At 41.4% G+C, this 16,158-nt stretch overlaps 1 protein-coding gene across 4 annotated transcripts; it reads right to left on the bottom strand.

Annotated features, from left to right (window-relative positions):
- Positions 1-7,863: 7,863 nt before the first annotated feature.
- On the bottom strand, positions 7,864-14,901 carry LOC100280194 (uncharacterized). Of its 4 annotated transcripts, none has more exons than XR_002265449.3 (7): positions 14,669-14,901; positions 11,632-13,611; positions 10,815-11,037; positions 9,663-10,226; positions 8,645-9,302; positions 8,389-8,523; positions 7,864-8,311 (listed from the first exon to the last, which is right to left on the bottom strand). XR_002265449.3 is itself a non-coding variant. In XM_008663615.2 (7 exons), exons 2-7 carry the CDS (start codon positions 13,582-13,584, stop codon positions 8,261-8,263), a joined length of 3,525 nt encoding a protein of 1,174 aa, XP_008661837.1. In that variant the 5' UTR covers positions 13,585-13,611; positions 14,512-14,660; the 3' UTR covers positions 7,864-8,260. The 4 variants fall into 4 exon arrangements, 3 of the variants coding, with proteins under 3 accessions (XP_008661837.1, XP_020400606.1, NP_001347957.1); XM_008663615.2 differs by lacking the exon at positions 14,669-14,901 and adding an exon at positions 14,512-14,660 and having other exon boundaries at positions 8,389-8,464; XM_020545017.2 differs by lacking the exon at positions 14,669-14,901 and adding an exon at positions 14,141-14,519 and having other exon boundaries at positions 8,389-8,464.
- Between the last annotated feature and the right edge of the window lie 1,257 nt (positions 14,902-16,158).

Genomic DNA, 16,158 nt, shown 5'->3' on the forward strand with positions numbered 1-16,158 from the left:
GCTTAGAAAGGAGCAAACCTAGCTAAATTAAATAGGTTAGAACTGGAAAAGCTAAAAAAATTTAGACTCAGCTAGTGCCTTTGGCAAACCAAACCCCTCAGCCAAACAGATGCATGGTCTAGAGGTAGAGGAGTAGACTCCTCACACCGGGTAAGTCTAGCTGAGTATTAGTATACTCAGCCTTGCTTGTGGCATATTTTTTCAGGTACGCTACAGGATATGGTTGACGGTGTGACTTGGCCTTCCACCCTGCCACCGGGTTGGACGGTTGAGTGGGATGCTGCCTCGACGGGAGAGGACCAGGAGGAGTAGTGGGCTGGGCCTTTCCCTTGTCCTCCTTGTCATCGTATCGATTATCCGCTGTATTTTAATTACGAACTTGTTCCCCTTTTATTGAAACTCTGATTCATGTAATAACTCCAGTACCTTAATCTGTGGTTTCATGTTTATTGTATTCTCTCTGTGCCTCACCTTCGTGTGAGTTGGTGGTATTCGATCCTTGGTAAGTGGCTTTATCAGACTAGATCTGAGTGACTGACGGGTTATTCCGATTTAAGTGTGTTGCTGCCTATAAGGCGTGACTTGGGCACTTAGGCTGGAATAATTTGGGTGGTTCCGCCACATGGCGGGGAAACGTGTGACGTGGGCGCGTCCATGGCGGGGTGCAGGCGGGAGGTTAGGGACGGGGGAGGGTGTGGCTGACAGGCGGGGTCCGCGGACAGAGAGAGAGAGAGAACTCTCGAACGGGCGGTCAACGCTGACATGAGAGGTCCACTAGGCAGCGGGAGACAACAGGCGCGGACGGATCGGCGCCGATAGGTCGGCCCCACTGGCAGCGAGAGAGAGAGAGAGAGAGAGAGAGAGAGAGAGAGAATAGGAGGAGAGCGTGGGCGCGGGCTAGCGCCGACAGGCGAGGTTCGCCTATCAGGGGCGGCAGATTCACGGGGTTGGGCCTATTGAGCTGGTTTGGGCCGAAATGAAGTTTTCTATTTTTCTGGAATTTCTAATATCTTTTCTATTTTATTTTCTCTAGGGTTTTCAATTCAAATTCAAATTCAAATCAAATGAAACATGTGCACAAATTCAAAGAATATCTTGGACTCAGCATGATGCAACAATTCATGACTTACATTGTTTTGACAAAATAAATAATTAACCCCTCTCCTAATTAACTTAATTCTACTCAAGAAGAGAGAGAGAGACTAGAGAGAGACAAGAGTAACACCTGAATTTGGTAGATAGTTAGAAAGAAATTTTATACCCCCCAAATTCATGGTGTTACACTCATCAAGGAAGGATAAGAGTCACACCAAGTCTCCAAAATGGGTCAAGATCCATCATCCAATTTAAAGTTTTTCTTACCCTAACCTTTCTTACCTCGACCTATCCTCGCTTTGAACCAAATCACATCTTGCCTGCTTATTAGCTAGACATAAAAGGATGTTAATACTTTTCCAATCACTCACCAATTAATGGTAAAAGATAAGAAAACTTCTTGACATTGAAACCAATTCAAAACTAGAAACTAAAACTATAAACAAAACCATACCGACTATATCCCTTTTCTTAGTAATCTCGAGGATGAGATTTTTTTAAGGGGGTAGAATTAGTAACAACCTAAGATGCTAACTTCGAAAATTAGGAAGATCTGTCCCCAAGATTTCAATAAAGGTGGTTTTAACAAAAGGTCAATAGAAAGGGGTCCTAATGTGAGTGAAATCAGTATTTTGTTGAATAAAATATTTAGATCATTTTCTAAAAATATGTAGGTTGGATTATCCCTTAATAAAGATTATTTACATCAAAAGATAATTACCCTTAAAAATATTAGATGATAAACATTAAATATTTGGAAAAAACTTTTAGTTTGACTATATATTAAAGATAATGATTTTTTAAACAAGGAATGAGGTGGGTATTGCATATTGGATACATTTTCATAAATAAATAGATAAAGTAACTAGTATAGAAATAAAATTTAGTTGCATCTCATGGCTTATTTGTTTTGATCTATGCATTTGAACTTAAGTTTGCAAACTCAATACATAATTGAAATTGTTATTGAAATCCAAAAGGAATTGATAAGAATAAAATAAAGAAAAAAAGAGAAAGCTTCCCATGGGCAGATTTTCCCCACCACTCGGCCTAGCCTCGCCCCTCTGCCTTGGCCTAATGGGCCAAACATGCATCGCGCGACCCACTTAAATCCCCTCGCTCGGCCACACATCGGACGACCGTACCTGGTGAGCGCATAAGTTGACAAATGGGTCCCACTGCGCAGGGCTTTCTGCTACCTCGGGTCAGACTCGGATCTTGGAAGGTTTCTCTCCGCCCGGGATGTTGTGCGGTTATGGAGGGCGTAACCACCGGCCGGATCTTCCGCCTCACCATGAACCCCACCTCTATATAGCCCGCCGTTCACCCACAATTCCCAGGTGCATCCGGCACTAGCGATACTAATCCAAAGATCCGGGCGCCGTGGTGGAGAGAGATGAAGAGCGCCCCTGTGCAGATCTTCAACGAGCGCGTGATGTAGGGAGGGATGGCCTCGTTTCGTTGCTCGACAGGGGGGAGACTTCGTCGTGGAGTCAACGAATGGCTGGGGGATCTGGCACAGGGTGGGGATCATCGGAGCTGCTCGGGCTCCTGGTCGGCGGACACCGCCGCGGGCTGGGGAGCAACCACTACTCAGTTTACCTCACATGAGGAAGATGGAGGACCGTTGGATCCGCGATGATGGATTGAGGTAAGGGGATTTGTATCGGCCGTAGATCGGAAATCCAGTGGCTGGAGCGGTTTAATGCAGGGGAGTGGTTTCGGACCATAGATCTCGGATCGGTCGGTCGCCAGCGCATACCGGTTGGGGCAACTAAGGATCTAATCCTAACCGTTGAGAGCTAATCGGATGGCTGGCGATCAAGTGTACCCCTTTGGTCGCCACTTTTGTTAAAAAGCCCCTGTTCTTTCATTAAATAAAGTTGTTAGGAAGATAATTTAGGTCCCTAGTTTTTGCCACAAATCCCCTGAAGTTTATTTTAAGTGCAAAATAGATATTATAATAGCTTAAAACTTGTTTAACCCATAATTTTTGCGCCTTAATTCTGATTTGACCCGTTCAAGTTGTGCCAGCTTCATAACAATATTAACTACGCAGTAGTATTATCATTTGTACCATATCACTTACTTTTATAATTAGATATTGTTTAAACCTATGTTTAATAGATTAACCTCCTTAACCAAATATTGTTTGTCTATGATTATAATCTAACTAAATATGATCTCTACTCAAGTATAATGTAGATTAGAGTTATTTATTTAATATCTTTATCACATGATTTATAAAATCAACATAAAGACCTAGATTTATTTGGTTAATCGAGTAGGTCTTCCAAAAAACCATATCTTTTCAACCGTAACTCCGACTTTAGTTATTCTAGAACCTAGGATCTAGTTGCGATGCATAGATTATTATTATACAGTTTGTACTTATGTTTGGTGTGATGTTTTATCATGTTTGTTTGTATTGCTACGTATAGCAGTGAGTTCACGAGAATCTGCAGATCATCCTGGTACCTGGAATCTCAAGTCCCAGGCAAGTTGTGCCCTTGATCAATCCTTTTTACCTAATAATGTTCGCTATTAATCATTGTGACATGCTCATGTTAATTTGATGGTACCTAATAGGTTTCCCTAGCATTGTTTATTCCCCACCTTGCAAACAAACGAATTATTGGGTAGATTTGCTATTGCTCTACCTGGTTTTGGGAATCTAATGTTTCATTATGATCATGTTCCAATTATGTTGTTGTTTATTTATTGTTCATGATAAGATCATATTGTTAATTGGAATATGGAGAACCACCCGGGAAAACAGTGCTACCACAAGGGTGGTATGGGACGCCCTTGGCTGACTAATTAGGAAAGCTAGTGGAGGACTACCGTACTCGAAAGGGGCAAGGGAAGTAGGGGAGTGGTCCGTGTAGGAAGGTCCTTGGGTTGATTTTGCTGCGATGGCGGTCAGGCGAGGGATCCCTGCATTGGAGCTTCCAAGAAACTGTAGTGGGTTTTCTGAAGCTAGTGGAACTTTGTATAGGTCTCGTAGTGTTATCCTGCCTCGCTTCCTTGGTAGAGGTGTATGGGATTCATGACCCCTTGGCAGATGGGTAACATGACTTGTGGGTAAAGATGTGCAACCTCTGCAGAGTGTAAAACTGGTATATCAGCCGTGCTCACGGTCATGAGCGGCTCGGACCCTCACATGAGTAATTTATGGAACTAAACTTAATTTGTTATATGCATTGCATCGCGGTGTTGTTATCAATTTTGATCTATTACTTATTTGGGTTGCTATCTACTTATACTTATTAACTGCTAATAAAATTTTGACCAACTTTAAGAGCAATGCTCAGCTTTAACCATCCTTTTTGGTAAGCCTTACACTTCACATGAGCTCCCACCTTTGGTGAGTTCATGCACATTATTCCCCACAACTTGTTGAGCGATGAACGTATGTGAGCTCACCCTTGCTGTCTCACACCCCCACAGGTCAAGTACAGGTACCGCAGGATGATGCGCATGAAGGATGATGTGATGAGTTCGTGAGAGGTCTAGGCCGTCGTCTCCCAGTCAACTTTGGATTGCTAGATCGTTGTCTCCTTATGATGTAATTATTTATTTATTTTGTACAGAACTCCTATTATATAGTAAAGATGTGACATTCGTTTTTGTACCATGATTCATCATATGTGTCAGACTTGGTCCCAGTACACCTGGTGATTTTGTTCGCGCCCGAGTTTTGGACCCCTAGAACCTAGGTGTGACACTCACTTAGCAGCAGGCTCACCTGGCAGTAGAGCAGGCCCATCAGGTAGCTATCCAGCAGCAGTTGTCCGAGCGGATGTTCTCCATGTTTTAGACCATTCAGGACCGCCAGGACACCCTTCAGCAGCAGATGTTAGCAGACATGGCAGAGCACCGAGCATTCATGACTCACATCCTTCAGCACACCAGTGTTCCTATCCCTCCAATGTAGTCTACTACACATCCTGCTCTTCAGGCTGCAGTCGTGCCAGCCATTCAGTCAGGACCCCAGCTACATTCCTTTGGTCCTTCCATCTCTCCGCTCAGGCTGGTCACCCTGGACTTCTCGGCCCAGGTCGTCGGACCAGTCAGCACTCAGCCACCAGTGCCTCCATCGTCTACTGTCACCACTACTGTTGTGGCTATTTCTGTGACTGCTCCAGCTCTAGCAGATCCTGCACCCCAGCCAGCGTCAGAGTCAGCACCAGCTCCAGCCTCTACCACAGATACTAGATCCGAGACTGACTCTAATACCTTGCTCGCGTTTGCACTGCTGCCTCGACCTGATGCGCCTCCTCCTCCTCTTCCTCTGGGATCTAGGTTAGGGTAACCATTTTGGCGTTTGATGCCAAAGGGGGAGAGATGCAAGTTGTGAGAGCTAGGGGAGTTAGTTAAGAGCTCATGATCTTTTGATGTAATATATATGCATAATACTCTCTGTATTAGCTCTTCACTTTTGTATGATGTTTATCTCACAAACTCTATGACATGCTCTGACGATGGTTTTAATGATTGTGTGTGTTATATTTTCACCTATGATGTTGTCACTAATCTTTCAGTTCTTGTTCATGGACTTTATCTCATACTTGTGTGAATAAGAAATTTATGTTGTGTATGCGCTTATACTTCCTATACTATTATATGACTTTTCTCTGTCAAGCTTATTGAGTATCACTAACTATCTTTAGTATTGAAAGAAAAACAAACAAATTACTCTCACACTCTTGTAGGGTTGTCATCAATCACCAAAAAGGGGGAGATTGAAAGCATCTAGGCCCTGGTTGGTTTTACTGATTAATGACAATATAAGATTATATGTGACTAACGTGTGTTTTGCAGAGCACATGGTAAGTTAGGTCGCATTACAAGAGGTTGCACTGCAACGGTGAAAACAATCCCTCATACGAGAACTTGAAACGACGGCTGAAAAAGGCGAATCAAAAGATGAAGGTCTTCGTATTCCAATTGTCGAAGGAGTTGTGGACACTTGGTAAAGAGTTAGGTCTTCTATTTGCAGTACTATAAAGAGGTGTTGTGGATGAGTAGTTTGACCAAGAGAATTCTAGTGTAGTGTTGGTGGATGTTCACACTCAGAACTAGTGCTAGGTGTCACTCTATAACACACTCACAAATTAGAAGGAAATCAGGGTAGAAAAACCTAAGGAAACGAAACTAGAGTTGTTGTCTTAGGGACACCAGACTGTCTAGTGTGCACCGGACTGTCCGGTGCGACCCCTGATAGTGGGCCCAGGTAGCCCCGCAAACAAACCTCAGTCCTCGAGAAAAAAACCCGAGAGCAACGAGTTCGCTGGCTCAAATTTTAGCCGCACACCAGACTGTCTGGTGCACACTAGACATTCACTATTCACTGTTCGGTGCGCTGTCAGAGTAACGGCTAGCTGTCATAACTAGCCGTTGGTGCGCACCGTTGGAACATCGGTGGCGCACCGGACTGTCCGGTGCGCCCATGCGCAGTAGCCTATAGTGACGACTAGTTTTGGTTGGTGGGGGTATTTTTACCACCTATACCAGCCACATTTAGTGTCTTGTTGCCCAAACACACTTGTATTCATTGCTAGTGCATCGCAAGCCCACAAATCCTAGTGAGGTGATTAGAAAAGTCATAATCCCATGTTAGGGCCTCATTAGTGCGCATGAGAGCACCTAGAGCACACACCATATGCATTAGGCTTCTCTTGGTCAAGTGAAAATTTATAGATTGTTACTCTTGGTGATCGGCATGACCTAGATCGCTTGGTGACGATTGGAGTTCGGGATCACCCCAGAAGAATTGTTGGTGACCCAACTCAAGATTGTAATGGTCGTGAGGGATCCACCGCGCCGGAGTGGCAAAGGATCATCTCATAGAGAACACTTGGTTCTTGCGAGGATCAAGGGGGAGCGATACCCTTGCGCGGGTGCTCCACGAGGACTAGGGAATAGTGCCGACTCTTCGATATATCGGCAACAAATTAGAGGAGTCTTCTTACCCTTACTTTACATTCCGTATTTACTTTGAGCATTTTACTTTGTGCAATTGTTTAGTTAGTATTTGTAGTAATAACTTAGGGTTGTTGTTTATCTAGTAGTATTTACTTATTGCTAGTAGTTTGGGTGAAGTTGGATTCATGCTTCGGGTTTGACTTTTGTTGAAATTTTAGAAAAGTCCAAATCACCTCTCCTTTTGGGCATCATGATCATTTTAGTTTCATATAAAATAAAATTCCAAAACCTAACCCTAGTTTCTCATGGTCCTAGTATCCCATCCACCTAGACTTGGTCATAGTATCCCATCCACCTAGACCACACTGGCTAAAATTACGTTGGGTTCAATAAATTTGTCATGCTGGGCATAAAGATAATATGCTATTTCAGTATCTTTCAATATTGATGAGGTATGAGGCTTCAACATTGATGGTTAACTGATAACGTTACATTATATTTATTTAAATCTGACGGTAATTGGATACCACAATAAAAATTAATATTGACCTATTTAAACTTGTTATTGTTGATGATTGAGCATGAATCATTATTATTACTATTTATGTTACATTTTAGGTACGTTACATTTTAGGGACCCAACGACACCTTGGCCAGTGCGGGTATACGGCGGGCCGGACAGAAGTCTTTACCAAAAGATAATCGTGCCTCTAGGCTGTTGTTACACCAAGCGGTAAGCGTATCATAGGACAGGGCCAGATTTGTCAGAATTGAATAAAAACAAACTTGGGACAAAACACCCACAGAATGAAGCATAACAGGTAACACAAGATCATATCATTAGTACACAAGAGAAACCAGATTTGGTAACTTAAATCTATATTCATCAGTTTCATTCATGTGAGGTTCCTGAAGATATAGTCTCTTTCTTTTTCCCCAAGATAACAAGGAGCACATAATAACTTTACTAGGACACATATAAATACAAAATCAAGATTACACGTGCAGCTGATTGCTGGAGAAATTGACCTCCGTCCCTGAATCCTGCCCTACCCCATGAAGGCCAAAAATATGCGGCCACGAGAGAAGGATGCTGAATTTAATGTTCTAGCAATTCAAATTTCCTTTTCTTCTGAAACAACAATGTGTCATTTTGCAAAAACAAGAACCATTTCAAACACGAATTCCGTTCCAACACGTATTCTACTCCCAGGCTCGCTACATCATCATCGGCATGTTAAACAAGTCTGCCAGACGAAGAAGATTTCACCCGCATATGCCTCTTCGTCTGCATTAGACGCAGGTGTCAGGTTGCATACCTGATAACTGATGCCACGGCGAAAGATAAGAGCATCTGACATTTACCTTTACTCCCCTTGGTTTTTGAGATTTCCAACAAGGGAAAAGGCCATGGCATCTCGATTTTCCAAGCTCAGAGCATCTGTGAATCAGACACGGTAAGCATGACGACTTTCAGAGTATTTTCCAAGCTCAGAGCATCTGTGACAAAATCAAATATGCCTAGCTGTATTGACTGATTATATGTGTGTTTTAAAATTTGAAGGTCAGGATAAAGGCTAAAATTAGAGCATGTAATAAAAAAACATAGGTTAGGACTTACACGCTCTCTTTGTCGCAATCAACCATGTCATCCTTCCTGTGCATTCTGCTTGGTGAAACGGAAAAGCCGCTTTCACTTCTTCCACTCTGGTGCTTCTGAGAACCATAACTGTCAACAATCTTCAGCGCTTCTATCTGATGAGCAAGATCCTCATCTACATGGCTTGAGGGCACAACTAGGGACATCGAGGACTTCCTTTGGTGTTGGTTGCCAGAAAATTGAGACAGAACCTGATGTTGATCGTGTAGTGCCTGATCCACCAGACCAGGTGTGTGCTTCTCAGTAACCTGGAGCCATGCACTTTCCAGTCGCTGGTCGTCAATTGTTGGTTCTTTTGTAGTCTGGATGGGAACTTCTTTGTACGTTTCCAGTTCTTTCTTTACTTCATCAGGATGACCAGAGCTTCTCCTTGAATCTAAAGCTCCCTTTAGTCGGTCACTGTTTGATGAGCAACTCAAGACGTCAGACTCGTATCTTCTTACATTAGGACCAGCCTCTAATGTTACTTCTCCGTCCATCAATTCTGCTAGTGGACCAATCTTGACTTCCACGTTGCATTTCAGTACCGTCTCAAGTGAATTGGTAATGCTACTCAAAAATCTTTGAGCTCTAGATTTTATGCCACAGTCCTCAATTGCAATAAAAGCAGTCGCGTGGCCTGACAAATATGAAAATGGAGATTATATAACTCAATAGCAGAGAATAGGTAGCCAACCATTTAAAATACTGGGCCATATGGACAATTTAATTCAATTTCAACTTTTGAGATATGCATTTATTTCAACCTTTGTGGATACCACTGACATACTTCTTTCGGACTGAATCACATGTCTGAAGACGAGATCTTAAGTGTATTAAAAAATATAGCCAAAAAAAAGACTAATCAATGAGGACCACGTATTTTGCTCAGTAAAAGAAGTCTGAGCATCTTAGTGACAGCAACTGATAAATGATAAGCAACCTACTTAAAGATATTCCATGTTGATATGATAGCAAGAAAAACGCAAGACATGCTTACCCTCAAATTGCCTGATTGATACTAGTTTCCCATGGTCAAGAAGTAGGTGCTGTAATGTCTTCGAGTGGCAGTTCTCAATGCATCTTATCCAAACCTGAGCAAGGCTATCTGAGATTCCATTTACCAGGGCCCTTTGCTGGGAACAGTTGCCATTCAGTTGATTAGAATTGAGTGGAACTCTATCAACAGACCTACACTCTCCATAAACCAAGTTGTCATTCAGTCTCAACCGAGATGAATGTGAGGCAAGGACCTGAGGACTCGAGTGCACACTAATTGTTTTGGAGTCAAGCGTTCTCTTAGAAATGCCAAAGGCAGATAATGAATGAGAAAAAGTTCTGCTGGATGATTCCCTTGCTATCTCAGACATAGCATCATTGGCTACTTTATGGTGTTCTTGAGTACTGCCTTTTTGTTGGTTCACATCTGAACTATGACCACACCCAAGTTGTAGTAAGGCAGCAGTAAACCACGTGGGACGCTCACTTGAAAGGCTTATCTGCTTTTCAGCATCAGAAAGAATCTTCAATGCTTGTTGTAATCTTTCTAACTCTGCTTCCGTTACTACAGAGCATAAATAAAGTTGTTAGCAGATAGATCATGTCGACTAATGAAGGGCAAGGTTCAAATCAGCTTCATTAGCTCATTTACTTAAAAACAAGGCAAAGGCTTCCTTCAAATCTGCAATCTGTCAGTGACTTTGCCTGCTTAACAGGCATGGTGCATGACTACATGAAAATTACTATTCCTGCCATTCCAAATTGCAAGTTGTTCCTGCTTTTCGAGGTACATGATTTTACTACACAGATATATATACGTTATGCATAGATACAAAGTAAAACTTACATATTTTGAAAAGCCAGAACAATTTACAATTTGGAATGGAGGGAGTAAAACACACTTGCATTTTTGTGATTCTGATGGATGAACCAAGAAGGTTTATTTTTGTTCGCTAAAAAATGATTTGATATTATTTCCATCAATCACCTAGTATGACTGCTAATAGCCTAGTACGGAAGTAATTTTTGCGATACAGAATAAATCATTGAAACAATGATATTTATGATGAGAAAGTATATAGATGGAGAGGAAGAAAGAACGAATGAGCTGAAAACACCAACAGAACAATAAGGAACGTTTGAATGTACTCACAACTTCGACCACCAACTGCTGAGCCATTACAACAAGCAACATCAGCCAATTTGTAGGTGCCAGCAATGATGTCCATGATGAGCCCAGCTAACTGAGACATTAATGCCATTGGATCAGTGCCAGAATCCATCAGCTCTCTGGATCTTTTCACTGTCTCAGCCGTGTCTCCTGACATAGCTATCTCCAGAAGATCAAGCAATTTCTCTTCCGAGACAACACCAACCTTTCAAATGAAAGTTGCAGTCATTATCTGGATAGAATAACTGATATATCGCTCAAAAGTCATTCTAAAATAAAGAAAGCAAGAAATTTAGCGTGCCCATTACTTGAGCAGTCATGCAGAAACTGAACAGCATTTCAACTCCCCAAAAGGACGATCTAGTGTCATGTCTTAGTTTTTACAGTGTACAATTTCAGAAACAACCAATGTTCACAAAACACATGTTTTCATTAACAGACGAGGTGAAGATGACAAAGGTACAAATATATGGTCAGTGACAATATTAACCTCAGATTGAGCACTTTATCTGTTTTTTCCTTCTTAACATCTAGGATAAATTTGACAGAGTTTTTATAGGTTTACTTAACTTTATGTGCATTACGTACATGATTTTTGGAAAAAATAATAATAGAACACCAAATGTGCTGAATTCAATGGGGAACACCAGAATCCATGAATATAAAATACACAAATAGTCCACTAAATCAGAGATTGCAGGAAAAATGCAATACAGATCAGAGACCAACTTTCATTTTCATGTATTTCAAAGCACTATTCGTCATTAAAAGAATTGATTGATCATAGCAAGAAATTTACCAAATCATTGACAAGTGAAGGAGTTATCTTTTTCCCTAACAAGCTCAATTGATCTAACATTGTTTCTGCATCTCGTAGCGAGCCATCTGAATTCAGAGCTATCAAATCCAAAGCTGCTAGCTCAACATCAAGATTTTCCTTTACACAGATTTTCCTCAGCCGGCACACAGTGTCAATATCTTTGATCTTAGAGAACACATATTTCTGGCAACGTGATACAACTGCTCGAGGTACGTTGTTCGGGTCGATTGTAATAAATATGAACACAACATAAGGAAATGGTTCATCAAGAAACTTCATAAATGCTGACCATAATTTGGAAGGTATCATGTGGCATTCATCGACAACAAACACCTTGTACCGGGACAAAGGCGCAGATGGCGGCAAATTTTCCAGCAAGTGCTTAATTATGCCTATACTCTTTCTGTTACTTGCATCAACTTCTTTTATATTGCTAGCTTTTCCACTGAAGAAGTCAGTGCAGTGGTTACATACCCCACAGGGTTTATTATCTCCAGTAGTAAGGCAATTTAAAGCTGCTGAAAATATCCTTGCAGTCGATGTTTTTCCTGTTCCACGAGGACCTTGAAAAAGATAGGCAGGAGCTATCCTTTCCCTTGTTATAGCATTACTAAGTGATTGGACTGCAATATTTTGACTAACAATTTCTGGGAATGCTCTTGGTCTATATTTTTGGCTCAAGCTTCTCGGGTCTGACTCGTGCAGATCAGCACAATGAACAGATAGATCCATCCCATCCTGGCTTCTGCAGCTTGACCATCTTTTCCCATCCAACCGGCTTGAAGCCTCCATATCAAGCTCCCCTATATTGGTTGAGAGATCATCACTTGATGAATCAAATGACGACGAACCAAAATCACAGCTATTACCCAAAAGTGGCATTCCCTGAGCAGACTTCTTCGAATGTGCCCATTTCATTGAACCAAATGATTTCTTCTTCTTGTGCATTGTCTGGCTCCCACATATTAGGCTGCTACCTTTTCTTCGAAGTATAGCGGATAGTGAAGGAGAATAATTACTTCCTTCAGATCCTTGATGTTTTCTCCTCTTTGATACATAGCAAGGGACATGCGACCTCTGACTTCTCAGAACTGCTGATTGGTTAGACTCATCACCATCAAGAGAAGTAGCAGTCCTAGCATCCCAAGAACCAACAGTGCTGGTGTTCCTTCTTACATGCCTGTAATAGGAGCTAGTAGAAACCGGTGTGCAAGAAAAGGAAGATCCCTCTCTTCTACCTATTTTCAGTAGTTTTGAAGGATTTGAAGAGCTGACACAACCACATGCAGCAAATAGCGGAGATGCAGGATGAGATAAGTAGCCTCTTCGAAGTATCTCCAGAGCCTCTGAGTTGCAGTTCTCAGTATCCTCAGATGGCTCACCAGAGTTAACCTGAAGATCTGACAACTTCGGTATAGCTTGGTTTCTGACTGCTCCTTTCTTGGACAAAACACCATTTCTCCTTCTAGCTATTCTTTTGACAGGAGTACATGATGTTGAACTCTGAACATTGTAGATGCTGGCTGGAGGATCCAGATATGCATCACCTTTGGACTTTACCCCATTAGACTTGCATGGACTGTCCAGGCTTAGATCACCAGATGGTTGCTTGACATCCTCATCTATCTTCATTCCGCTTTCACTAGATTTATAAGAATTCTGCCTCCAATTGTAGAGATAAACCTTTCTTCTTTTCTTATCAGTGTTTGGAGGTGCACAAGGTGACTCATTGTGCTTTGGTGCTAAATTACTAGAAATACCACCGTTGTATGTAATCCTTGAAGTTGCCACCAGTGACCTAGAACTCAAAGGTGATCTCCATGTTGAGCAAGTGTCAGGGTCCTGCAAGCAGCGCGCCTTTTGCAAAGCAGTAAGTTCCTTCCTCAAGTGAAGCTCACTTGGGCCAACACACGCTCCAAACATAGTCCCCATCTCCAGTCTGGAAAGACACTGACTTGTCTGACAGAGAGCAAAACAGTAAATATTAAGTGACATCACCATGCTGGAAAATAACTGAGATATGTTCACTGCAAACAATTTTAAAGTGTTCTACAATTTAAAGTAGGTGCAGATTACAAAGATGCATAGCTGATACATCTTATCTTAAGAACGTGAAAATTCAGTATAAAGCAGTGAACACAATTTCAGCTTCCGAAGCAGCATGCTCAATCTGCAACTTGGGAAGGAATGCATATCAAGAACAGGAAGGCGCACATGATTGGGGAGGGACAAAGAAACTACAGTCTAGTACCAAGAGGAAACAACTAGATTGAAAAATTATCTGTCCTAATTCATTCTACAAAATGTATAACACTGTTCTAACCATCTATAGGTAGATTGCTGAGTCAGACCTTGTTCAGTTATTCCCCATTTCACCTTACCGAAGGTTATTTACATTATGTTACAATAAGTTCTCAGGTAATATAGAGAAAATATTTTGGGTCTTTTAAGAAGAAATTATAAAAAAATGGCGAAAGAAATATCATACCAGTATGCCATTTTATCTGATGCTAAATTGAATGGTCATCATCATTTCAAAAGCATAGAAAGCACTGAAAACCCAAATAAAAGAGCGATATGTGTGTGATATGCTGATGGGTATCCGTGGTAAATAAAAATCATAACCAAAGATCATGAAAAAATGCTACGGGCAAAACATGAAACCGAAGTGGTTGCAACCAGATTTTTTTGGGATGGATTTGATGCAAAAGAGAGAAGAAATGATTTCGTATATAGTTTATTCCACAATCTGGAAAGGGAAGGAGAAAATCAATACGCAGATTCTAGGAAGAAAGAAAAACGACACCAGGAAGAGAGACGGGATGAAATGAATGTTGGATGAAAGGGAATCTGAAATACTTTTTGAGAAATGGCCGACGAACGCAGTGCAGCCGCTAACCATGCAAGAATCAATCCCAGGAACCACCAGGAGCTGGAGCACAAAGCACTACAGCAGCATTCCGCCACCAAGATCCAAAACGTGCTTCGAAGAAAAAAAAAAGGAAGAAGGACTCACCGGCAATCACGGAGGCCGCCAGGTGGGATCGACCAACCTGCAGCGCGCACGGGAAAGAGGGAGCACGAGCAGTTCGGACTGGTCCTAGTCCTAGAAAGGCATCAAGGCGTCGAAAAAGGAGGCGCCTTTGGAGGTGGAACCTACATCCATCGCCATCGGGCAGTGAATGTCGGAGGAGACGGAGATTCGAAGTAGCACGCGGGCGGATTTTAAAATCTTCCTCACCACCCCTGCTGTCACAGCTCGCGGTGTTCCCTCTGCACCACAGTACATTTTGTCGGCTGACACAGAATAAAATGCAGCAGAAATTAATCTCTATTTCAAACAATTGTGGGGATGTTCCTAAAACATTCATATGTCAAATCGAATATTTTTAATATAGATATAAATCATGTTACAAGAATAAAATTTTGTATAATTTTTGTGTGCATTATTTTCTCACTATAATAAAAAAAAGTACAAAAACATCTGAATTTGTATTCATATCTATATCCAAATTTTATATCAATTATTTAAAAAAATATAGAACAAATTTAAAGATTACTCTCTATGAATATTAATAGGCTCAAAGCTAAAAACAACTAAAACAAGAATATAAATTTATATAGCAAATTCTATATGTTATTTGTTTAGAGTCCAACAAAAAAGACAAAAAAATAATATCGAAATAAGTATCCGGATCCATCCCTGCTTATTTGGTATAAGTTATGGAGTTAGGTTCAAAAATATTAGTTGCGGTGTGAGTTTGAATGAAATGTGAGAGCTTTACTAGTAAGAGAGTTAGTGTTAGACTTGTTGCAAAGAAAAAATTAAAGATTGACATAATCAAGATGCCATAGCCAAAGCCCAAAAAAATCTAATTGCCAAGCTAAATAATTATGCTACAAATCATTGCCAAAAACAAATGCTATGAATTCCAATAACCAGGTCGACTATTTTGAGCAGCTTGCAAGTCATTTCACAAGGCCTTTCACCAATGAACAAATGGAAGCAATTATGGAGCTGGCAAACTAGGGAAAAGAGAAGGAAGGGACCAAGAAGAAGGGTAGCAAGGTGGTACCGTTCAAGGTTGCTATGGGGAACTGAGTCATTTTTTAATATTTTGGTGGGTTTAGTGCGTTTGTCTGTGGGTCGTCCAGTTTGTAATGAGGACTGCATTGTTTGGCAGTTTGGCGTCTGGGTAGTGGATCCCAATTCCTTGGCTACCACTGCATGTGTATCCGTCTGTTTTCAGTTTGGTTGTAAGGTGTGTGTTGTTCCTTTCTAGAACAATGATGCATGTTGTCTATGGAAGGATGGTCCGAACCTGTGTTCGTTTTACTGTCTTCCTATTGTGACATTTTTTTAAGTAGAGGAGCCCCTTTTGGTTAATGAGTACCAACTGCACTATTCTCTCTTGGAACATAAGGGGGTTGAATGACCCAGCTAAACGGGAAAATGTGAAGCAACCAATCCTCTCATCAGGAGCAACCATCGTTTGTCTCTAGGAG

The sequence above is a fragment of the Zea mays genome, chromosome 10, assembly GCF_902167145.1.
Source record: "Zea mays cultivar B73 chromosome 10, Zm-B73-REFERENCE-NAM-5.0, whole genome shotgun sequence".
NCBI lineage: Eukaryota > Viridiplantae > Streptophyta > Magnoliopsida > Poales > Poaceae > Zea > Zea mays.

Excerpts from the sequence above, each read along its gene's own strand:
- LOC100280194 (XM_008663615.2), bottom strand. The coding sequence starts at position 13,584 with ATGGGGACTATGTTTGGAGCGTGTGTTGGCCCAAGTGAGCTTCACTTG. Across the intron at positions 10,227-10,814 it reads AGCAGTTGGTGGTCGAAGTT|TAACGGAAGCAGAGTTAGAA; the intron begins GTGAGTACATTC and ends TATGCTCTGTAG. Across the intron at positions 9,303-9,662 it reads ATCAATCAGGCAATTTGAGG|GCCACGCGACTGCTTTTATT; the intron begins GTAAGCATGTCT and ends CATATTTGTCAG.